Source organism: Polypterus senegalus, chromosome 3, assembly GCF_016835505.1.
Source record: "Polypterus senegalus isolate Bchr_013 chromosome 3, ASM1683550v1, whole genome shotgun sequence".
Lineage (NCBI taxonomy): Eukaryota > Metazoa > Chordata > Cladistia > Polypteriformes > Polypteridae > Polypterus > Polypterus senegalus.
This window is the reverse complement of record NC_053156.1, coordinates 49,112,801-49,139,409: the sequence shown is the minus strand read 5'-3', so window position 1 is coordinate 49,139,409 and position 26,609 is coordinate 49,112,801. Positions and strand designations below refer to the sequence as shown.

The 26,609-nt window shown below is 37.8% G+C and overlaps 1 protein-coding gene across 3 annotated transcripts in view; it reads left to right on the top strand.

Annotated features, from left to right (window-relative positions):
• The first annotated feature begins 5,487 nt into the window (after nt 1–5,487).
• The window catches only part of LOC120525123 (eukaryotic translation initiation factor 4E type 2-like), a 42,585-nt gene continuing 21,463 nt past the window's right edge, over nt 5,488–26,609 (top strand). The window contains exon 1 of one of the 3 annotated variants that reach the window (XM_039747163.1): nt 5,488–5,558. In XM_039747163.1, coding sequence (XP_039603097.1) covers nt 5,518–5,558 — 41 coding nt within the window. In that variant the 5' untranslated portion in view covers nt 5,488–5,517. Of the gene's footprint in view, nt 5,559–5,774; nt 5,999–26,609 lie in introns of those variants that run through there. The other 2 variants (XM_039747160.1, XM_039747162.1) reach the window with 2 other exon arrangements.

Genomic DNA, 26,609 nt, shown 5'->3' with positions numbered 1-26,609 from the left:
TCTTATATTTTGACTATAGATCTTTTTCCCATTGTCCTCTTGGATCTTTGAAAAGGAGGGACTGTAAAATAATTTTATATATTTCAGAGATGGTGTCTAAATCCTCGAAATTGAGCAATATTTTTTCCAGCTTGGAGGAGGGTACAAGATGAGGAAAATCGGAAAGGTTTTATTTAACAAAGTTCCTAATTTGAAGATAGTGAAAGAAATGTGCAGCTGGAAAGTGACATTTGGATTGTAATTGTTCAATTGTTCAATCTTTTCCAGATATTAAAAACTGCATATGTTTGTGAGGGTTGAAAGAGGTGGTTCTCTTGCAGAGGTGCCACAGATAAAAGATTCTCCATCCTAAAATGCTTTCTACATTGGTTCCATATTCTGAGTGAGTGAAGCACTAATGAATTATTAGTAAAATGGCGATAACTTACATTTGTTGGGGCACAGAGCAGGGAATATAAAGAAGGATTTTACTTCTATTGCAGACCAAACCTGTGTTTGTTCATCTATTTGTGTCCAGGTTTTCATAGCTTGTATGTTTGTTGCCCAGTAACAAAACTTCTGCCTTAGATCTTTGTAGGGTCACTCTTTGAATACGTGGATGTTTTGAGTTCCAAATAAACAAGGTTATTGTTGAATCTAATTGCTTAAAAATGATTTATTGATGTATATTGGAATGTTTTGAAATAAAAAAGAAGCTTAGGAAGAATATTCATCTTAACAATGTTAATTCTTCCAGCTAGAGTGAGATGAAGGGTTGGTCATCTATGCAAGTCTTGCTTAATTTTTTCCATACAGATGGCAAAATTTTGTTGATAAAGAGCTTTGTGTTTACTTGTGATGTTAACCTCCTAGGTATTTAAACTGATCTGCAATGATAAATGGTAGGGTGTCTAATCTAATATTATATGCTTGAGAATTCACTGGAAAGAGTACACTTTTATTCAAATTAATTCTGAGACCAGAGATCTTTTGAAATTCTGTGAGTGCTGTTAAGACTGCAGGCACAGAATTTTGTGGGTCTGTTATATACAGTACCATATCATCTGCATATAGAAAAATTTTCTGTTCCAGTCCCTCTCTGATAATCCCCTTTATCTGATAAGCGTTTCGACAGTGAACCGCCAGTGGTTCAATGGTGATTGCAAATAGCAGTGATGACAAGGGGCATCTTTGTCTGGTACCTCGTTCTAGTTTAAAGTAGTAATAATGATTTTAACATCATTATTTAAAAGTGAAATTGGTCTGTATGATGCACTTTGTAATAAGTCCTTATTTTGTTTAGGAAAGACAGTGATTAATGCTTAGCAAAAAGTTTGAGTTAAAATTTGATTGTCTCTAGCTTCTGTAAATGTTGCTAATAAAAGGGAAGCTAACTGAGTGGAGAATTTCTTATAAAATTCTACAGGGTAGCCATCAGGGCCTACTGCTTTCCCGCCTTGAAGTGACTTTATAGCATCTAGTATTTTTGATAGTGCCAAAGGTTTATCGTGTTCCTCTGCACTAAAAGTGTCTATTTGTGGTATCTGTAATGTATCCAGAAATGCATTAGATTGTGTGTTGTCTTCTTTAAACTCAGTAGAATATAAATATTTATAGTAGTCTCTAAATGTGTGCATTATGTTTTTATGGTCAATGATTTCATCTCCGTTCGTGTTGGTGATTGCTGGGATTGCATTGCAAACTTCTTGCTTATGGATTTGTTGAGCTAAAAGCTTATTAGCTTTCTCTCCGTGTTCATAGTAGTGATGTCTTGATTTATAAATTAGTTGTTCAGTTTCTTTAGTTGTCAGGAGGTTGAGTTCTGAATGCAGAGCCTGCCTTTTCCTATATAGAGCCTCGCTTGGACGCCTGGCATGTCCTTCATCTATTTTAGTAATTTCGCCTATTAGCTCTGATGCTTTCTTGGTTTCTACCTTATTCCTGTGGGAAAGATATTAAATAATCTGTCCTCTTAAGAAGGCCTTGAGAGTTTCTCAGAGTATTCCTGCAGACACCTCTGAGGATCTATTTGTCTCTAGGAAGAAACTGATTTGTTTGGATATGAATTCTGTACAGTTCTCGTCTGCTAATAGAAGCGGGTTAAGACGCCATCTGCGAGGTGAGAGTGTTGGGCATAATGACTTTAGCTCCAAGATCAGAGGTGCATGGTTGGAGATAACAATAGTGTCATACTTGCAAGATTTAATTGTAGGCAAGAAATTATTATCTATAAAGAAATAATCAATTCTTAAGTTTGGGTTTAGAAACCTCCAGGGGTCTGATAAGTTGTAGTCAATATGTTGTTTTACTGATTTGTTCTTTTGTCTTTATAACGTCCTTGTGTGGTTTTATGACAAGGTGAGCAATAAATAATCACAAGCAGATGCGCATGTACAGTACATTACCTATGGGCTTTCCAACTGTTGGCAAATCTAAACGTCACACAAGGACTAGTGCGCCTCCCCTAATTCAGTGGAAACATCTTCATAACACTGTCCTAGAAGTCGGATACATACAGCATTGGTATCAACTATAATTTTACACATAAACATAAATGTTGAAGAACCAAAAAATGCTGATACACTTCGCCATATACAATGCAAGTACTGTATAGAAATTTTCTAAGCTTATATGTTTATTATAAAACAAACAGTATACTAGTTAAATAAAAGGTTACCCCTACAGATAGTAGAAAAAACAAAAATGCTAGAGTATGTATTTCTCGGAGCTAATTTACGGGACTTAATGTAAGTCTGGAGCTGGATGGGGTATGGACAGATATCGGTACAGAAAGAAGCGAATAAATATCATGTGATTTGTGATACTCGCTACAGCTGCATAATTACTGATTATAATAATCACACATTTTGCAGCCCGTCTTTGTTGTCTAAAACGTCCTTCTTAATTTTAAAATGTAAAATCTCTTTCAACAATAATCGCTTTTCAATAAATGCGAATTTATACACGTTTGTATTTTTTGTTTATATATCATTTTTAAAAAAGTTTAAACAATAATTGACGTATACCGTTAAGTCTAACATGTAGAACACTGTAAAAAATTTTCATGTAAAATTACAGTAAATTACTGGCAGCAGTTTTGCCAGTAAAATGTTGTTTCATTACAGTATTTGTACTGTAGAAATAGACTACAGTACATTGCTGTATTTTGATATACAGTTTATTACTGTAATTTGGACTGTTTACTGTATTTTAGTGGTAAGCTAAAATAAAACTAGATCAATGCCTAATGTAACTTTCAAAGCAAAACATATTGCAACGATCTGGTAAAGAAATTGCCACTGGGCAGAGTGTTTAATTATAAATAGTTAAAAAAGGGGGGGTGGGGTCAGAGACACAACTGCCACTCTTAATAAAACAGCTTCTGGGGTGCTTGTATGTGGGTTGGGTTTTAATGCGGTGTGTTTTTGCTGTTTTTTTTTTTTTTTTGTCCTGACGACGTTGTTGTTTTTCGACTTGTTGAAGTAAGAAGGAAAGTGAATAAAACCATTTTTGATTAGTTCTTTATTTAATAATTACCACCACTTGCCTGCGAGATTCATTTGCCAGTCTGGGAAGGGATCTTACAATATTTTGCGTTTTTACTCATTCTCAGGTACTTCAATTTTCGTCTTAGACACACGATTTCTGGGGCTACAGCCTCATATATCAAGTAGCAAATATTTACAGTCTCGGTGCTAGGTTATTTTGCGCCCTTGGTCAAGCTAATTAGTGTTCAAACAGACCGTTCGGTAGCTTACCTGTGCGGATGGGATCTTATACCCACTTATGATATGAGCCATGGGCGAATGCCTAATTCGCCCTAATGACTGTGCCGGCTCTGGGTATTCACTTCTTAGTAAAAGTCCACAACTGTAAAATCATCCATCCATTTTCCAACCCGCAGAATCCGAACACAGGGTCACGGGGGTCTGCTGGAGCTAATCCCAGCCAACACAGGGCACAAGGCAGGAACCAATCCCGGGTAGGGTGCCAACCCACCGCAGGACACACACAAACCCACCCACACACCAAGCACACACTAGGGCCAATTTAGAATCGCCAATCCACCTAACCTGCATGTCTTTGGACCGTGGGAGGAAACTGGAGCGCCCGGAGGAAACCCACGCACACATGGGGAGAACATGCAAACTCCACGCAGGAAGGACCCGGGAAGCGAACCCGGGTCTCCTAACTGCGCTAACAATGTACCACCCACTATAAAATCAGAGTATGCAATGCATCCATCCATCCATCCATTTTCTAACCCGCTGAATCCGAATACAGGGTCACGGGGGTCTGCTGGAGCCAATCCCAGCCAACACAGGGCACAAGGCAGGAACCAACCCTGGGCAGAGTGCCAACCCACCGCAGGACACACACAAACACACCCACACACCAAGCACACACTAGGGCCAATTTAGAATCGCCAATCCACCTAACCTGCATGTCTTTGGATTGTGGGAGGAAACCGGAGCGCCCGGAGGAAACCCACGCAGACACGGGGAGAACATGCAAACTCCACGCAGGGAGGAGCCGGGAAGCGAACCCGGGTCTCCTAACTGCGCTAACAATGTACCACCCACTATAAAATCAGAGTATGCAATGCAGATAGATAAATATGCTCTTCCTCGAAGTCGATTTTATGTGTACTGTAATTTGCAGCAATTTCAATGTCTATTGCGTGTTGTGAGGCATGTTTCAAACTTTCATTGACATTTTGGGAGAAAACGTATGTCCGTGTACAACTGTAACCTATATAATGTTGCAAAATGTGATTTTATACATTTGTTGCGAAGTTAATACAATTTATACTTTAATCGTCAAGCTAACATTTGCCACGGCAAGTTTTCCCGGTAAAAATGCTGGTTATTATTATTCTTCAAAGATTCCAAAATTACATTATTAGGTTTTTAATCTTTAAATTCAGTATAAAGGGTGGGCTATGTGTGGCACCCTTCCATTTTTTCTTAAGAAGATGGTAATAAATAAATATATATTTTTTTAAAATGTATATTTTTTGCCCTTTTGTAGCAAACGTGTAGTGTAAATGCAAATTATCCATCTCATATAACAATTTCTGTCTTAAATGTTAATTATTCGCCAAAATGTGCAAATCTATTTTGGAAACATAGTTTAAACGTCACATGACACCTATGTAGCTTATATGTCAGTTATCAAATATGGTAAATGTCCCACTTATATTACTATTTACTTAGTTACAAATAAAATAAAATCCCACTCGTGGTCACCGGTGTCCCAGAACTCTCATGACCGTGTAAGGCGTGAATTAGCTGCGGGCAGTATGACAGTCCATCATAGGGTCCGCTGACCTACGTGGGGACTGTTAATTTAAAACCCAATTTGGATGGGATTGGTTTTACACCAGGGGGTGGGAGAAACCGTGAAGTAATTATTACCACAGGACCTCTGTAATTAGTAGCCCCATTCGGATGAGATTGATTTCACACCAGTAGGCAATATAAACCCTCCGTAAACTGAACTGAAATGTGAACGCGCTGTCTATAAAAAGATACTAGAATGAGCGATTTGGACTGGACTAAAAATACTGAGATCCTCCGGTAATAACTACTTTACTTCACCTGCTGGTGTAAAACTATCCCCTGTAGGGAGATAAACGTGAGAATGCGCGAGCTCTACACAGGCAACGACCCAGAATGCTGGATACGTAAAAAAACAGCAGAGCTTAGTAATGTACTACTGTGTGGCTGTAAAACGTAATGAAATAAGATAATATGGTTATTTCGGTTACAGACAGAGTAAGCATAATTCTGAAAGCAAACCTGAGAAAAGTCGCTTTTTTTCCTGGCGTTAGTTCAGTTTGTCCCTCGTGGCTTGCAGTACTAAGAGAGTGTACATGCGCATTGGCAGTTTTTGGTGCTAGTCACATTTGCCGGCCTGAATTATTTTCAGTTTGCTTATATACATTTAAGTTTGCAGCTAAGTTTATTCTCCTCTTCTCGTTTAAACGGAGAGAGCAGGCAATGAATAAGTTTGACCAGTAAGTATGAAAACTATTTGCCGCTATTTAATATTGGTGAACTAGTATGTTTTAAAACGAGAATGACCGTAAAATTCATGAAGTTTGACAAGGACCTGCCTATGTCATTTTACTTCTGCGGCACGCGAGAAAGCGACAGCATTGTGATTCTAATTTCGAAATTGTTGCCGTATTTTTAAATCGCCCATAGAAGTAACGTACATTTGGATTTTTTATGTATACACGGGGATCGTTTTATGTTTTGATACTTGCACTGTTCCTTAAAGGATGGCGCTTAAATTTCCTAAATGGTACTACGAGTACCAGAGTTTTTTTTGGTTTTTTTTATTAAACGTAATGTCCTAGTCAGATTTTATGTGGAGCTATGGCATTTGAGAGGTTGGTTTACATCTGCGAGTTAAAGAAATGGTAATTTCCAAAATGCAGCGCCAATAGTTGCCAGGTGTTTGTTTTGGCCCATTTCATTAATTTGTTGTTTAATGGTGAAATATCAGGTAATGTCATTCACATGCTAGTTTTTAATTCAAGGCTTAAGAAATGAACCGTTACGTGGATATTACATTCTACATTAAAAGTGGTTTACATTGTACTGCAGTGCCCATTTGTAAACATATTCTTAAGCGATTTTAGTTTTTGCAGGGATTCAAAATGTGAACTGATGAATATACCGTTATTTATTGTACTTCAGCTTGTGATTGTTTACAGTACGAACGACAGGTCGGTTTTTACAAACCTGTTTAAACGCAATGTAGTCATGTGGATCTAATTAATTGTATTCTAGAGGTTAGGCCGGAGAAATTGGTGTTGATTCCTGAATAGCCTGTGTGGCTGCAGTTCCTTGTTCCAAACGTAATTAATAAAGTTTTCTGTTCTCATCCTGCCACGTCAGACGTTTCGTTATTGTAGACGTTCTGAAAACAAATTCTATTAAGTGTGTTTGTGGATCAGAGCATCTTAGTATTTATCGAATGTTCGCCTTTTTCCCCCTCCTTTCTTTCCAAATGTCTTAATACAAATACCTATATCAACTTGCTTATGTTTAAGATAGCTGCTGATTTGTCATTTTTTGTTCCATTCTTAATTAGGACCATCTTATGAAAGAATAACAGTGCATATGTTTACAGTAAAATAAGTAGCACATCTGAGTCTTAAGATAAGAAAAATTAAGCTAAATAAGTGTTCTGTTAGCAATAATTGCAATCATGTTTGGACAATACATTCTCATCAGCCAAAATTAAGAATGATCTCTGAGCAGTGGTTTAGCTGTTAAAGCTACAGTTCTGTTAAATATTGGTTCTTGTTCTACAGGTATATAGTACTTTTTAATTAAAGATTATGGCGATGCAGGAAAGGGGACATGCCCTTTTGAGTAAACAAGATGTATTGTACTTGTATATTTTTACTATCTGAGTTACCTAGATTCGGTCATGAAATTTCCTAAGACGATGGGCCTCTGTTAATTAAATGTAGCAGGAGTGCATCGTTAATTCCAAAAATTGGGACACAGTGTAGAATGTAAATAAAAACAGAATGCAATAATTTGCAAATCTCATAAACCAATATTTTATTCACAGCAGAACATAAACATCAAATGTTTAAACTGAGAAAATGTACCTTTTAAGAAAAGAATAAGAGTTTTGAATTTGACGGCAGCAATATGTTTCTAAAACGTTGTGATGGGGGCTATGTAGCATCCCCTCTTCTTTTAACACACTGTAAACATCTGGGACCTAAGGAGACCAGTTTCTGAACTTTTGGGAGAGTAATGTCTGTCCTTGTCTGGTATAGGATTCTAGCCACTCGACAGTCCTGGGTCATCTTCATATTTTTTGTTTCATATTTTCAATTTGGTGAAAGGTCTGGACTGTAGGAGGTCATTTCAGCACCCAGACTGTTGTACTAAAAAGCCAAAGACTGTTCTAATAAGTATGTGGTTTAGCAAGGCAATATAGATATGCAAGGCCTTCCTGAGAAAGACCGTGTCTGGATGGGATCATATGTTGCTCCAAAGCCTTTTTATATCCCTTTCAGCATTAATGGTTCCTTTCCAGGTGTGCAAGCTGCCCATTGTATAGGTCACAGGTGTCAAACTCTGGGCCTGGAGGGCCACAGTGGTTGCAGGTTTTCATTCTAACCCTTAATCAGTGACCAGTTTGCACTGCTAATTAACTTCTTTTCCCTTCATTTTAATAGCCTTGTTTTTAAGGATTTAGTCCTCAAAGAATTTGTTTCGTTAAATGACAGCCAAACAGAAATGAGATTTGATGTGAGTCAACACATGACAAGCTGAGTCTGGCCTCAAACTCCATTTAATTTCAACAGATGATCAGCTAAATTGGAATTTCAAACTCGACCAATTTCACTCCAACCAATCTTTTAATTAGAAGCCAATTCTTGCTGATAATTACACTTGTTATTTAATTCCATGGCTTTTTGCAGCTCTCATTCTGCCACAGCAGAAATTTTCAAAACTGTTTTTCTTTAGAGAACGCCATCAAGATGTTTTGGTGACCCGAGAGATCAGCCTTACTGAGACCTTCACCTTTATTTTCAGATATTGTGTTATGGGCACAGATGTGGAAGCTTCTTTTGTGTCTCATTGTTTGGCTGCTGATTAAGGAAAAAGAAACAACTAAGGGGCTTGAGTCAAGTTAATTAAAACTAAGGCAAAATAAATTGGCAGAAAAAAACTGGTCACTAATTAAGATGGTTAGAATGAAAATCTGTAGCCACTGCGGCCCTCCAGGACTGGAGTTTGATACCCCTGGTATAGGCAGTAATGCACCCCTCTACCATCAGAGATGCATGTTTTTGAAATGAGCACTGATAAGCTGGATGGTCCCTCTCCTCTTTAGTCTGAGGACACGATGTCTGTTTTCCAAAAAGTGTCAAATTTCAATTTGTCTGACCCCAGAACAATTTTCCAGTTTGCTTCAGTCCATTTTAAGTTGGCTTTAGGCCAGAGACGACTTGCGTTTCTGGATCATTTAACATATGTCTTTTTCTTTGCATGATAGCTTTAAACTGCATTTGTGGATGGCACAGGGAACTGTGTGCATAAACAATGATTTCTGGAAGTGTTCCTGAGTCAATGCAGTGATTTCCATTACAGAATTGTGCATGTTTATAAAGCAGTGCCACCAGAGTGCCTGAAGATCATGGGCATCCAATATTGATGTTTGGTCATACCCTGTGCACACAGATTTTTTTCAGATTCTTAAATCTTTGGATGATGTAGATGATGATATACAAAGCCTTCACAATTGTACATTGAGAAGCATTATTCTGAAATTGTTCCACAATTTGTAGATGCAGTTTTTTTGCAGATGACAAACCTCTGCCTATCTTCTGAGAGACTCCGCCTCTTTAAGATTGTTTTGTAGCCAATCATGCTACCAATTAACCTAATTAGCTGCAAAATTTTCCACCAGCTGTGTGTGTTTTTTTTTTTTTTAGTATCACTATTCTATCATTTGTTTCCCCTATCCCAACTTTCTTGAGACTTGTTGCTGCCATTAAATTTAAAATGAGGTAATATTTTTCACGAAATTAAACTGAGCAATTGAATTAGTTTGGACTCTTTTCTTACTCTATCTGCTTCATAGTTCCCCACTTGTACAAACCTATCTACGCATACATAGCTGCCTTAAGCAAAGAGACTTGCTAGTTTAGCTTGTGTCCATCATCCAAGCAGGTGCCCGCTCACAGTAATGCTACTATTCAAGAACTTTCTTTTCTTAGCTGCTAACACTTGGGAATATGGCAGTTGCCCACACCAGGTGCTCTTATCATTAAACCTTAAATATATAAATATTTGTGTTTTAGTATTTTGGTTCGCTTACACTATAGTTTACTGTTGCCTAACACTAATATAAACAATATAGTTATCTGCTTTATAGTGCCCCAAGTGTACAGTCTTACCTGCATGTGGACAGCTGCCTCAAGCAATTAGACTTACAAGCTCTGCACAAGCAGAACAAATGGTTATTTTCAGACCTCGGGTACACCTGTGCCAATCACCTAAGTAGGTACCTGTTCACAGAGCTGCTTTGCATTCAAGACCTCTCTTCTCAGCTGATAACCCCTTTAGGAATATGGCAATCACTCACACCACATGCTCATAACAATATACCATGACCCAATCAACAGTATAAAATTAATATTATAAAGGAACATTAATAAACAGTCCACAAAGGTCCTTGTCAGTTTGTTTGGACTCTTCTCTTTCTCTGCTCTGTTTGCTTTTGTCCTTCTTGCTCTGCTCTGCCTGCCCTCATGATCTGTCTAGCATGCACCCCAAATTTAAAAGCCTAAATTCACATCTAATTATGGTTTCAAGAATAATCACTGTTTGCGTTTCTCAGGCTGTAAATCTATCCAGATCATAATTACCCCAAGTCTAATAAATTAATAATCTGTTTAAGTCTAAAATGATGACTTAAAAAGATGTAAAGTTCAAGTCAGTAAAGATACAGAATTTAAAATTAGTCTGTAGTTGCTTTAAAATATACAGAGTATGTTTAGAATAGGATTATAGAGTCAAGAGTTAAAAGTTTCAGGAGACAGTTTAAATAAAGTCAAAAGGTGCAGGTTTTCCAATTTCTGGCTGTTCAGTTAGGTGTTCTTGTCCCTGGCAGTTAATCAATGTTAGCATTCACAGTTCATCACATTTTGTACCTGTTTTTTTTTTTAAATTTATTTATTTATTTATTTTTTTTGCAGTACAAGGTCTTATTTTATATACTGATTAAAGAATAGTTCAGTATTGTGAGTTTTGAACATTAAATGCTTGTATAGCTTATTTTTGTCATCAATCCTGGCTTGTTCTGTACTCTTGCTTTGAAGTGGGCTTGTATGCTGTACTGATACTGTATTGTTTCTGCTTTGCGAACTAGAGTGTAGTAGTACATCGTGATATGACCTCCAAGAAATCACTGCAGTGTTGCATGTATTTCACCAATAAGGGCCCCAGTCATGCACCCTGTTGTTTAAAGTATGTGCACTGTATATAAGTGAAATCAGCAATTCAAGGGTGGGCAACCACATCCCCTAATCCACATTGAATTTGTATGTATTTTCCTCACATCATGAGGAATAAATAGATGTCAACAGATTAGAGAGTATTGCAGGTACCCAAGGATGCAACTTGATAAGCATGTTGTCTTTGAGCTTCATCAAGCTTTTGTACTTCCACTTAGGCCTTCATATGCATAAATTGGCTCTTATCAAAGTAATGCCTAAAAATAGCCAGCATTTTACAACATTATTATTGTTAAATATCAAAAAACAAACAAAACATGGGTCGGTTAATTTTCTTTTTTCTGGGGTGTATTTATCCCAGTGTATTGATATATTGAAATGTTTTTTCTTGAAGTACTGTAGATCTGTTACAGGTTTCTGACGAATAATGCCGCCACAACTGACAAAAGAATTTGTAATATGAGAGTGTAACCAGCTCATGACACTGGAAAAAATGTCAAACCCACCTAAGGTGGTCAGCAAGAATGATGTGGTCAAACAAATGGTGCACTCCGGTCTAATAGAACAAGAACTTATAGATTATTTGAACCTACGCTAAGACTCAAGTCAGTGACTACTTTAAACAGTGCATCTCTTGTACTATGATTTGGTCTGAAACCTGACTGAAATGTATCCAGAATATTTTTTTTCCCCCACAAGTATTTACTTTAATTATTGAAAATCATTTTCTAATATTCTTAGTATAAATGCACATTAGAGATCTAAAATTGACCAAGACAAAAACAAGATTATTTTTCTTAAGTACTTGTAGTGGCTTATTTAAGAGGATATTTTAATGCTGGCTTCGCCAGACTGAGTGGGGAAAGACGAGGAAGATTGGAGATTTTTTTGAATGTGCATTGATGAAAAAAGGGTATTTGCACATTTTGTTGCCTGGGAAAGTAAGTTGCGTCATGCTGCCTCACTCTGTTCCAGTGTCTTTTTGATAAATCATTCTTAATGCTGGTGACTTCAAACAAGGACTCAAGTCTCTTTTAGGCCAGTTCAATAGTGAACCCTTCTCTATCCAAATTTTAATGCCGTTAAATATAAACCTGTGGCACAATCCGAGCAGGTTGTTTATTAACAGTAGCAACTTTTTGTTATCCAAGCCATTTATTTATCTATTTTTTTGGAGCTTCTGTAAAATTTTATTAAATAATAAAGTTCTATCTGACAACAGAAGCTTTCAGAGAGTCTGGGAAAAGGCCTGTGTGCAATGAAAAATTATGTCAAAAATACAACATACATCGGCAATTTAGAGATCTTTAAAAAAGCCTGTAGGCACTGAATCAAGGATACATGTGGGTGGTGTTAACTGAGTAATTATTCTACAAAGATCATTTGGGTTTATTTTAGTAAAGAAATGACTGATAGTGTTTATTAAGTTGAAGTTCAGATAGGTTTGTGATGGAAGTCTGTTATATACAGCAGTACATTTTATGTTACACTTTATACTAAATACTATCTCTGAAGAAAATGCTGTACTCCTTTCCATTATATTTGTTTTTCCTCAAAAAACATGTAAAAAGCTTTGCATTTTTTGGCTTGAAAAATGACATTTTTATTAAAGATAATCTTCCTGCTGTATACTGTGCAAAACACAAAGTACAAAGTCAGAAGTGTAAAAAGTATCATAATGAAGCAATAATGAATATATATATATATATGAAATTAATAATAATAATGATTTCTAATACCATATAAACTGTCAATATGTCTTTTGTGTGGTGTATCTTTGAATGTGAAAACTGCTTAGGTGTACGGTCATTTACTTGATACTGTTGAGCATAACAGTTTGTCTCAACAACAATTCTTTCGATTATGTCATCATCAAGAAATAACTTCAGGTAAGTAAGTGGATCTTGGCTGTCAGCGTTCACTTTTATTCCTGGCTGCCCTACAAAATTAAAACGAAGTGGTTCTGGTTTATTTGAAGCAGGGCCAGCACAAACCCAAATACAAGCGTTAGTTTCTAAATCATCAGAATCACATTTGGTTTCACTGTCCGTTTCAGTTTCACTAATTGTAGACAGATTCATTTCATCCTCAGGCTGATGAGAGGCTCCTTAACATCACTGTTCATGTCACTGTTAAGAGTGTGGTGAAAAACGTTTCTAACGAGATGCCATTATGAGAATAGGAGATGCCTCTACAATGTTGCCCTGGTAACGCTTGGTCCTGATGCTTACTGACACGCCTATACAGTTGCCTGAGTAAAATTTGGGGCTAATGCTTTTAGCACTTTTTTCACAGCCCGGGTAACCCTTGGATCTAATGCTAGGGAGGTTAAGCATCTATTCAACAAACTGAGCCAGGAGCAAAAACTGGTCAATGGTTGTGAGATTATTGGATTTCCTGCACTATTATTTATGGTTTTGGAGAAACAGGACCTTCTGTCAAATCAAATTTAAATGATTTTGTTTGTTAATGTAAATAGTCAGTATTTCTTAGTGCATTGTTAATTAATTCATCCCCATTTATAGTCCGCCTTATGGCATTCTCTCTTAAGTTTCCAAACTGCCTCTGTCTTCCATGGTAGTACAGCTCTGATCAATTTATATTTAATCTCGAAATGTCCACTTTAACCTCGTAGTTTACTTTATCATTAAAGCAGACCGTCGTAAACGGCATCCCAGTTTTTAATCGCTACGAGCTTCTTGGACCTGACAGCAGGTAAAGTAAAAAAATAAAATAGACGGCACAAAAGATGGTATGTGAGACTTTTAAAATGTATCGTGTCATTACGATCGGGAATATGCGGCGCTTGAATATAAAAGCACCACGAATGCATCTGTATGTCGGCATTTTGCTTCAGCAGCGGAAAGCAGCAATAGATCGCCACACAGAACAAATTAAATGTATGATATTCCAACTCTCTGCACATTTAGAATCTTTAGATTTATACTTGATATCACTTTCATGATGAAATGCAGTAAAGTGTGTATGTTACATTTTACATATAATTTCGTTTAAATAATGAATACTGTTAATTACACACATAGGGGTGTCACGGTGGCGGAGCGATAGCACTGCTGTCTCGCAGGGAGTTATGTTGCTGGTATTTCCTGCTTGTATTCCACACTGTGCTCCGGTTTCCTTCCAAAGGTATGCAGATTTGGGGATTTGGTGCCGCTAAAATGACGCTAGTGTATGTGTGTGCTTGTATTCACCTTGCGATGAGCTGAGGCCTCGTCAAGGGACTGTTTCTCACTCGTGCCAAATGCTTCCTGGAATGGACACATCCCTGGATTGATGGATTTAATCAATAAACCTCATTTTCAGAGATATTGCGGTAAGGTGTCATCAGAATTTAATAGGTTTTCTAGGCAATTCACAACACAGAGAACACGAACATGTTCTCACCGTGATAATATCTCGCACTGCCACCTGGTGGATTCCTCCAGATTTACGTAAAGTACGTGCACAAGTATGAACACTACAACGCTTGCGTAGCAGGAGCGTCCGCTGCAGCATGCGTCGCATCGCGTGAAGTATAACTCCGGCCTTACTTGTCGGCAGCTTAGTGAATCCACGCCCCTTCTGGCATGTTTTCCATGGGTGTCTTGCCTTTCTGAATTATATATATATATATATATATATATATACACTAGCAGAATACCCGCGCTTCGCAGCAGAGAAGTAGTGTGTTAAAGAAGGAAAGAGAAACAAAAGGAACCATTTTGAAAATAATGTAACATGATTGTCAATGTAATTGTTTTGTCACTGTTATGAGTGTCGCTGTGATATATATATATATATATATATATATATAAAATACCCGCGCTTCACAGCGATGTTGTGTGTTAAAGAAGTTATGAAAAAGAAAAGGAAACATTTTAAAAATAATGTAACATGATTGTCAAAGTAATTGTTTTGTGTATTTGGCGGCAGCATCACAAAGTTGTTTTTGTCTAGCTGCATCAGAAAATGTACCATTCTGAGGTTATACATAGCTTAAGGTTAAATCTTAATTTATGACATACTGGAATGTCCTAAAATATGAAATAAACAGCCATTTGCATACCTAAGGAATACATCCTTCTAATTATACCCACTTAGAATCAATTTAAACATTCTTATAGACCATAAAAATCTTACATTCTTCAGGGGTCTTCTGATAGTATCAGAGGTCAGCCTTTCCTCATAAAGGAATGCAAGTTAATGTTTTAAGTATTTTCTTTCTCAACATATATATATGTATCTTAATAGCTATATGCATATATATACACATACATATCTTATATATATATATATATATATATATATATATATATATATATATATATACATACACAAACATACATATATGTACACATATATATACCTGTGTGTATGTGTCTATATGTGTGTGTATAGCTTTGGTCACTAAATGCAAGGGAAAAATAATCAAATATAGTCTAAGTTATTAAACAGTAAAACATTAACGTTTTAAGAAGTACAGGTACATTGAGCATTACTGGAGTGGTTTTGGGTAAACTACATTTTAAAGACGGTGTAACACAACAGGTAAGTAGTACTAACTGCAGCTAAAATGTATATGGATCATCTCTCGGTAGTAGATCCCTTTTGAAAGGCGCTACACGATGGCTCTGGTATAGAAATTACATTTTCTATGTGAACGTTCAAATTTCTGCCAGCAATTAAAGAAAATTAGTTTTGTGTCCTCTGCAGTGTTAAGACAGAAAGGCTTTGGTTTGGGATAAAAGGTGTAAATAAAGGAAAGTTGCCTTTTTCTTTTATATAGTATAGAGAGATGTGTTCGCTGACGTTATGATCGCCTTTTGGGGACAGTCGCGGTGGGTCTTGTGTAGACTGGTGAGACGTCCCTGGCATTAATCGGCTGTGATGGCACTGTCAGTCCTCCACTCGTGTGCGTGTCTTCATAGTCCGAGCTGACGACCTCATAATCGTATACGTTGAAAAGAAAGTGCGAATCGCCTTAATATTATAATATTGCCGCGGTGTAGAAAAGGGGTCCCGTGTTTGCACTTGTCTGGGCTATAGCTCACGGGGAGGATGAAAAAATTTAAAAGTGCTCACTTTGACTTAAGGCAGAAGCGCAGTCGGCGTCTCAAAGGCCGGCACAGCTATGCGCGCGCCGGCTGCTCGACTTTCGCTGGGCAGGAGACCCCAGTTTTTGCAGACACGTTCACGATATCAAAAGTTTCAGCGCTCTTTGGAGGTCATTCATATATATACTGCTCAAAAGAATTAAAGGAACACTTTTTAATCAGAGTATAGCATAAAGTCAATGAAACTTATGGGATATTAATCTGGTCAGTTAAGTAGCAGAGGGGGTTGTTAATCAGTTTCAGCTGCTGTGGTGTTAATGAAATTAACAACAGATGCACTAGAGGGGCAACAATGAGATGACCCCAAAACAGGAATGGTTTAACAGGTGGAGGCCACTGACATTTTTCCCTCCTCATCTTTTCTGACTGTTTCTTCACTAGTTTTGCATTTGGCTACAGTCAGTGTCACTACTGGTAGCACGAGGTGATACCTGGACCCTACAGAGGTTGCACAGGTAGTCCAACTTCTCCAGGATGGCACATCAATACGTGTCATTGCCAGAAGGTTTGCTGTGTCTCCCTGCACAGTCTCAAGGGCATGGAGGAGATTCTAGGAGACAAGCAGTTACTCTAGGAGAGCTGGAGAGGGCCATAGAAGGTCCATAACCCATCAGCAGGACCAGTATCTGCTCCTTTGGGCAAGGAGGAACAGGATGAGCACTGCCAGAGCCCTACAAAATGACCTCCAGTAGGCCACTGGTGTGAATGTCTCTGACCAAACAATCAGAAACAGACTTCATGAGGGTTGCCTGAGGGCCCAAATGTCTACTGCGCCCTGTGCTCACTGCACAGCACCGGGGAGCTCAATTGGCATTTGCCATAGAATACCAGAATTGGCAGGTCCACCACTGGCGTCCTGTGCTTTTCACAGATGAGAGCAGGTTCACCCTGAGTATATGTGAAAGACGTGAAAGGGTCAGGAGAAGCCGTGGAGAATATTATGCTGCCTGTAACATCGTTTAGCATGACTGGTTTGGTGGTGAGTCAGTGATAATCTTGGAGGCATATCCATGGAGCGACTCACAGACCTCTACAGGCTAGACAACGGCATCTTGACTGCCATTAGGTATCAGGATGAAATCCTTGGACCCATTGTCAGACCCTACACTGGTGCAGTAGGTCCTGGTTTCCTCCTAATGCACGACAATGCCCGGCCTCATGTGGCAAGACTATGCAGGCAGTACCTGGAGGATGAAGGAATTGAAACAATTGAATGGCCTTCACGATCCCCTGACTTAAACCCAATGAACATCTGTGGGACATTATGTTTCGGTCCAATAAGGCGCCGCCAGGTTGCTCCTCAGACTATACAACAGCTCAGGGATGCCCTCATACAGATCTGGGAGGAAATGCCACAAGACACCATCCGTCGTCTCATTAGGAGCATGCCCCGACGTTGTCAAGCATGCATACAAGCTCATGGGGGCCACACAAGATACTGAAAAGCATTTTGAGTAGCAGAAATTAAGTTTTTGAAAAAATGGACTAGCCTGCCACATCTTCATTTCACTCTGATTTTAGGGTGTCTACACAATTGAGCCCTCTGTAGGCAGAAAACTTTTATTTCCATTAAAAGACTTGGCATCCTTTTGTTCCTAAGACATTGCCCTGTCGTTATTTGTATAGATATCCAACTTCATATTGAGATCTGATGTATCTAATGTGTTTCTTTAAAGTGTTCCTTTAATTTTTGTGAGCAGTGTGTGTGTGTATATATATATATATATATAGCAAAATACCAGCGCCTCGCAGAGGAGAGGTAGTGTGTTAAAGAAGTAATGTAAAAGAAAAGGAAACATTTTAATAATAACGTAACATGATTGACATTGTCATGAGTGTTGCTGTCATATATATGCCTGCCTAAATAAGTCACCCTCGCTTCGCTCTTACTTTTTTACCGTTCATTTAATCATGGCTAGTGGTGGAAAAATTATAAAATGGAAGGAGGATTACACTGAGTATGGCTTTACCAAAACAATTATTGATGGTGAATCGATTATTCATAAAGCTTGAATTGGTGATCTGTTTTTCTGTGTTAACCTTATATTTTTTCATACTTCTTCTCAAACCAAGGTGGTGTGAGGGTAAAATGAATAGGGATGCGCTGATCAAAGTAATTGGTGTACTAGGAAATCATGCATTGACAAAAGTTCCCCTTTGCTTGGAATGCAAAGTGTGATTAAATGCATTATTTTTTAACGCGTTATGGAGCACATGCATCGAAGCTTCTCAGCTGTGCTTGTGCTAAGAAAAGGAAAGATTTTAAAAATAACGTAACACGATTGTCAATGTAACCTTTTGTAAGTAGTGCCTGGGGGATTCAGTGTGGAGAAACTCTAGAGACAGCGTATGTATTAACTTGTGGATTTTTCTGTGAGTATTTGGTGGCAGTATGACGAAGTTGCTTCGAAAGACGGCGTTAACCGCGGATCTCAGCTCAGAGCGAAATGAGGTAAATGGGATGGGCGATGATGACGTGACTCCCCGACCCGCCTTAACTGTCAATCCCCCACAAACAGAGTCTCTCGGAATTTGCATAAGCACACCCCTTCACCAGCAATTTTAACTTAGTTACAAAGTGATCAAAACACTCGTTTATATCCTGCGTCCTCTCATTAAACTTGTATCCTGCATTACCCGAGGGCATGAGAAACGCCAGCGGCAGCCTGTCTATGAACTTAAAGTTTAGGTTTACACCTTGCTTTCTTTCCGAAGTAGCAGTACTCATGAATATGGTAGTATATGTCAGTCGCTCGCTTCTTATTGTTTCGCTGCCTTTTCAATTATATAATGCATGTTATCTTCAGCGCTTTTTGGAAGTCTTTCTGGTTATCTACGCACTGCGTTGACACTCAGTTCACGTGATTACGTGGGAGGCGTGATGATGTAACACGAAACTCCGCCCCCACGGCTTTCGAGCTCAATTCCATTACAGTAAATGGAGAAAAATACCTTCCAGTTATGACCATTACGCGTAGAATTTCGAAATGAAACCTGCCCAACTTTTGTTAGTAAGCTGTAAGGAATGAGCCTGCCAAATTTCAGCCTTCTACCCACACGGGAACTTGGAGAATTAGTGATGAGTCAGTCAGTGAGTCAGTCAATGAGGGCTTTGCCTTGTATTAGTATAGATATATATATCTCTATTTTAGTGGTTGGTATGGTTAGAAAAGGGGGGAATTTTCACACAAATGTGCGATGGTCTTTCTTCACATAATTATCCATGGATAGATGGAATAAATTTACTATGTAGGGTAGGAGTCTAGGGGCCTTAAAATTGCAAATTTAATTTGTATAATCTAGATTGGGGTGGGCATTGTCGGTCCTGGAGAGCCGCAGTGGCTATAGGTTTTCATTCCAGCCCAGTTGCTTAATTAGAAACCAATCCTTGCCATTCTCAGACCTTATTTAATTTTATGGCATGTTAGTCTGTGTAATGTAAGGCTCTTATGTCGTAGGTTTTTTGCTAACTGTGGAACTGCTGGCTGCTTTGTCTTTTACATCTTATTACTAATAAGGAGCTATTAAACACTGAATGCAGCAGTTTAAGATTGAAATAAGCAATTAAGGGTGGAGAACCTTAACAAGCGAGACCACTAAAATGAATCATCAAATTATCATTTAAGCAATAAGTGCTTCATCAGCAATAATTGACTTCTCATTAAAGGAGCTGGGCTGGAACAAAAATCTGCAGCCACTGTGGCTCTCCAGGAAAGATATTGTCCACCCCTGATCTAGATGAATAGGAATGGTGAGCTTGTTGGGCTAAATTATCTGTCCTTGCCATAGTTGTTCTGTAAAACAATGTTGTTCAGGTAAGGTTTCTTGCACCGTCATGCTTTACTTCAGGTATAGCAAATGTTGCACCCGCCTACACACTACAACTTAAATTCCCACTTCTTTTAGCTTAATATCTAACTTGTCATGTGGTACCTTATCAGAAATATCAGATATGCATCTCTCTGATCATGTCATTATTTTTTTGTCTTCCTTGTAGAATTTCAACATATTAATGAAATATGATCCCCTTGTCTGAACCTATGTTGCCAGTTCAGCAATACATTTATTCTTGCCATGTGCCTGTCAACTTTTTCCTTAATATATAATTTAACCATTGTATATATTAAACTTACTGGCCTATAGTTACTTTGGACATGCTGATCAGATACGTTTTTTCCTAAATTCAGGTCTTTGGGAATTTCTTGAGCCTGCAGTGATTTTTGAAAAGTTGGTATCAAAAGTTTATATAAGCACATGTGAACCTGCTTAACACTAGAATTCCTGAAGCCTACGAAAAAATCCCGGCCCACCTTAAATCCCCTTGCACCTCTATCATCAGCGTCTTTTGTTTTGTAAATGTGTCGGTCCAGCCTTTGTCCAGTCTGATAGTGGTCACGGGACACCATCCCCACCATATATTTGATTGCCGGTACAACAAACAGTTCTGAGCAGGCATCAACCACAGAATGGAGATAAATGCCATCAACTCAATGAGGTAGAAGCAAGTTTGTTGTACCATGTGAATGTCACTGAGAGAATAAAATTGAATAAAATAAACGCTAACTTTTACAAGTAGCCAAACTTTACACTGGGTGTTAGAAACTCAAATCAAATGTATGTTATAATAATAGCAGCTCACCACTCAAAACGGTGAGCAAGGAAAGCTGCTATTTTGGATTGAAAAAACAGAAGAGACTTGTCTGAATAGTGCCCATTTATCATACCACAACAGATTGGAAAAAGGAAAAAGATGAGTTGATGTTGCATGTAGACTTACCATACCTGAAAAATATTCTTACAGAGCCTGGTGTTGTCACGTGGGATGTTAATTGACTAAAAAAGGTGGTGAGCTTGAGATACACTGAGAATTTGAAGCTGTGCTGAAAAGTCATGAGAGATTTGTTTTAACCATCATCCTCTTTGATTCCTAGTTATATAATCTAGCATCGTCAAGGCAAGGAGGAATGCAACTGTGGTTGTTAAGTGACTGATACATGCTCTGTGACTTGAAATCATGTAATGTGATGCCATCTATACAGATTGAGCCTATAGTATAGTATATCTTCATTCTAAGAACACCTTGTTTAACTGTATTTAATAAACATAAATAAAAAGAGATTGTCATTTAGGGAGACACAAACTGGTGCTCTTCACACATGTGCCATTTAAACTTCTTTACATTGCTTATCAATAGAAATAAATAATGGTAAATTATTTTTACTTCCACCCTAGTTGAATCATAATGTTTGAAACTTGGTGTACATTAACAGTGGAGAGTTCTTAATCACCAGGCCAGTCATAATTTAAAGGAATATGAACTTCATATGATGATGTGATTTTAAGCTAGACTTTATTGACATATTTTAAAATGGCGGTATATAGTTGTGCGTAATATGCTGGTAGAAATTGTTTATCTCTGTCTGAATATGTCAGGAAGTCACTTATGTTGCGAGAAGTGCCAGCTGTGTTATAAGTGCCACAAGTGTAACACATCCACAAAACCCCTTTCCACTCCTGCCAAATCCAAAACTGTATATGATGGCATCTTTGGAAATGATCATGTCTTCAGATTCCCTTACCCCCAAAATAATTGAAAATGCTGATAAAACAGAATATGGTTATTTTTTACTTCAGATACTGATAATCAAATGGATTACCCATTCACTTAAACGTAGGGAAATGGGGCACTGCGTAGAAGAGGGCACTCGCCACAACCGTCTGGTAGAACATCTGCAGTAACTTACTGCAGATGTTGAAGGACGCCAACCTTCTAAGGAAGTATAGTCGGCTCTGACCTTTCTTACATAGAGCATCAGTATTGGCAGTCCAGTCCAATTTATCATCCAGCTGCACTCCCAAGTATTTATAGGTCTGCACCCTCTGCACACAGTCTCCTCTGATGATCACGGGGTCCATTTTAGTAATCCTAACTCAAATTTTAATAACGCCAGGCCAGTGTAATACAAGTCCTGTTGGATATTGGACTTTTTAGAGGATACAGGAGATACCAGCTGATCCAGAACCTCAAGATTGCTGAACTGAAGGAGGAGTTGGCTGGCCTGCGTTGTAATAAGAGAACTGGCAGACCTAGCCCAGATGTCATTGAGAGAGCAAGAGTGTTTAAATTAGGGAATGGGAGTTTGGGGGGTGCAGGGAGTTTAGGATGGGTCAGTTTTAGAACTGTACATGGAGGAACAAACAATAGTGTAAAAATAAAGATGCCAGAATTTAAATGTATAATGAGTAACACATTAACAATAGCTTGCCTAAATGCTAGAAGTATCAAAAATAAAACGTGAGTTGGAGTTGTATGTAGAGGAGCATAATTATGATGATATAGCAATAATGGAAACCTGACTATAAAACAGAAATGGGGTTGAATATAACATAGGGGGAAACACATTTTTAGGAAGGATAGGCAGAAAAGAAAGAGATGTGGTTGCACTTTATGCCAAACAGAATTTAAACACTAGTCCTCTTTAGTTTGATGATGAGCCCCATCTTAGTGAAGACATGTCACTTTGCCTAGAAAGCACAAGGGTAAGAGGTCTTATTTTAGGAGTGTGTTACAGACTGCCCAATGCAGAGAGTAGTTTCAATGCACATTGTTTTAGTAATATTAAAAAGGCAGGTTCACAAGGGGATATTCTAGTCATGGCGGACTTTAATGATCTAATTGTTAACTGGGTTAACCTTGGAAATAGAAGTAAGTAGTGACTGTAATCAGGATGGAATTGAGGATGTAAAGGTGATTTGAGCACTAGGGTCAAGTGAACATAATATAATACAATTCTCAGTGTTTTTGAGTGTGGATGCAAAGACTAAAAGTGTTTAACTTTCACAGGGCAAATTTTGAGCAGATGCAGCAATGTCTAAGGAGGATGGACTAGGATAAGCTTTTAAGTGGGGAGACAGTCGAGGAGCAGTGGAACAGGTTAAAAATGTTTAACATGTAATACAGGACTGGTACTTACCTAAATTTGGAATTAAAATGAAACTTAAACTTAAACTGCAATGGGTTAATAAAGAGTTAAAAAAAGAAGCTGTGAAGGAACAAACAGCTGTATGAGGCATATAAGACTAAAAACTCCAAAGTGAACCGTTGGATATATGAGAACATGAGAGGCAACCATTAAGAAAGATATAAGGGAGGCTAAATGACAATTGGAGAGAAGTAGAGCAGATAAGGTGAAAGATGACCCAAAGAGATTCTTTCAATGTTAAAAGATCAGTCAAGGAAGAGGTGAAGTGCATCAGGAATAGTAAAGGAGAATTAAAAGATACAGACTGTGATATAGCGGATGTTCTAAATATGCATTTTTCTGAGGTTTTAACCTCCTTGTGCTAAATAGAACTAACAAGGAGGTACTGAGTGATATAGAAATTGTAGAGGGAGAAGAACTGCTCAGATTAAAGAGGCTGAAATCAAACCAATAACCAGGACCAGATATTTACCCTCGAGTACTCAAGGAGGTAATTGAGTTTATATGTAAACCCTTGATGCACATTTTTATGATGTAACTGTGCCCTGGGGAAATTCAAAGGACTGTAAAATAGTACATACTATCCTGTTTAGATCCAAGCAAATATATACCAGTAACCTTAATGTCGCAGAAAATGAATGGAAGAAATTAAGGAAAAGATTGAGCAGCACATGGCAAGTACAGAAGATTTTCTGAACAGTTAGCATGGTTCAGAAGAGAGGAGGTCAGGTTTTACCAAAATGCTGGAATTCTGTGATTAAGCAAGAAAAGGATATGATAGAAGTGGAGCATATAATATTTATCTGCACTTTCAGAAAACATTTGATAAGTTACCATGAGAGGTTCAGCATCAAACTAAAAGAAGTGAGAGTTCAGGGTGGGTGCAGAATTGGCTCAGACACAGGAAGCAGAGGGTGATGGTGCGAGGAACTTTATCAAAATTGGCTGATGTTAAGAGTGGTCTTCTACATTGGTCAGTGCTAGATCTGCTGCTATTTTTAAAATTTTATATGAGTGATTTGGATAGGGATATAAGTAACAGGCTGGTTAAGTTTGCAGATGATACCAAGATAGATGGATTGGCAGATAATCTGGAATTCGTTAAGTCATTATAGAGGGACTTGGACAGCATATAGGCTTGGACAGATTTGAGGCAGATTACATTTACTGACATTAAATTTCAAGTATTACATGTAGGAAGTAAAAATGTTGGGTTTGAATACTAAATGGAAGGTCTGAAAATCAAGAGTACACCTTATGAGAAGGATTTAGGAGTCGTAGTTGACTCAACATTTTCAACTTCCAGACAGTGTTCAGAAGCCATTAAGAAGGCAAACATGCTATATAACCTAACATGCTGATGTGTAGAATACAAGTCCAAGTAGGTTATGCTCAGGCTTCATAATGCAGTGGTGAGGCCTCCTCTGAAGTACTGTGTGTAGTTTTGGTCTCCAGGCTACTATAAGGACAGCAGCTCTAGAAAAATTCCAGAGAAAAGAGTCTAGGTTGATTCCAGGGCTACAGTAGATGAATTATGAAGAAAGATTATAAGAGCTGAGCCTTTTTTTGTTCAAGCGAAAGAAGATTAAGAGGTGACATGATTGAAGTGTTTAAAATTATGAAGGAAATTAATACAGAGAATCAAGACTGTTACTTTAAAATGGGTTCATCAAGAACATGGGGGCACATTTTTAAACTTGTTGAGTTTAGCACAAACATTAGGAACTTTTTCTTTACAGAGAGAACAGTTGACACGGAATAATCTACTAAGTAGTGTGGTAGACAGTAAGACTTTAGGGACTTTCAAACTCAGATTTTGTATGTGTTTGGTTTTTATTTTATTAGTTTCTGACACTTCTTGCAGAGTTGTGCTCGATGGAGCAGCATTGAGTTAGTATGGAACATTAGGCATAAAGCAGTGCTATTTCAGTTTTTTCATTAACTTTTTATTTAACACTAGCTGTGCCATCAGTCTAAGATGGGTTGAAATGTAAGTAATCAATATAGACCTCAGCATTAACACTTGTAGTGCAGCACCTAATGTATTGTTGTTCCCACAGGTTGCACATTACAAATGTTTGTAGTAATAAAATACATTACTACAAATGTTTCATGTGCCATCTGATGGAACAACCAATGCAATTCAGTTTATTACTAAAAGTATTTGCAATTCACTATCTGTTAGAATGATAGACATAGCAAGCAGACTCTTGCGTGATTTTCTGTGACTACTTTTTTGCTAATGCTACCAGTATGGTAGGTGCTGCAGTCTGATGATGGAAGCGGCATTGATCTTCCTCTGTCTACACAGGTTTTTATCAGGCACTCCTGATTTCTCCCCAACACACAGTCACTTTTATTTTAAATACTAGATTTCACATAACACTCCATCCCTAGGCAGCATGGTGGGGCAGTGGTGGCACTGGTGCATTGTAGTAAGGAGACCAAGGTTCCCACCTTGTGTCCTCCCTGACTGGAATTTGCATTTTCTCCACTTGTCTGTGTGGGTTTCCTTCGGGTACTCTGGTTTCCTCCCACAGTCCGAAGACATGCAGGTTAGGTGGATGGGTGATTAAAAAAAAAAAATTGGCTCTAGTGTGTGTGCATTTGCCCTTCTATAGACTGGCGCCCTGTCTAGTGTTTGTTTCAGTTTTGCATCCTATGGTAGCTGAGAACTCCCCAACCTTGTTCAGGACTAAGCGGGTTAGAAAATGACTGACTCCATCACTATGATTAAGATAAAATGTCTGATAAATCTCAATGTGTTTTTTTTTTGTTTTTTTTTTTTTTATCACTAATACAAAACCGTAATCACTACATTACTATTTAAATGTTTAATGTGAGGTACCTTAATTTTGGCACTGTATGTTTGCTATATGTAATGAATTGATTTTAGAAAATGTTTCTTAATAAATAGCATTTTAAAGTTAAATATAGATTACATTATAAATAGATTCACTTGTTATATTTAATGAGATGCATGGTGAACATGTTTTAATACTGATGGTATATACATGGCATGTACAAAATAATTCCCTTTTTCTGTATTAAAAGTGTGAGTTTCACAACAAAAACCATTACCTGTAGCGTATTTATGTACTCTTTCATAATGATTTCAATATGTGTTTATCTCTTTTGTCCTGCTTTGTTTAGTTTTAAGTGGTGTTAAAAACACTGTTACTGTGTTCTATGCTCTACAAGAGAGATTTAGCAGAAAGCTAGGAGAGCAATACACATTTTATAGATTTTTGTTTAATATTATAATTTGTAACATTTAACCTTTTTCTTCATTGTACACAGCAAGATTACAAACAAACTAATTACATTTAAACTGGAAGTCTATTTTTTTCCTTTCCATTTTACTTTGATTTTAACCAGCCTAAGAGGTTTCCACTTTAGAAATATGTTTGGGACACATCTGGAATGCATGCTCATTCTTGCATATTATTTTTTCATGTTCCACTTCTAAGCTTTTAATGAAGTGAAGCAGAAAATGTTTTCTTAAATGTTAAACCTGTTCATGCATGTTTGAAT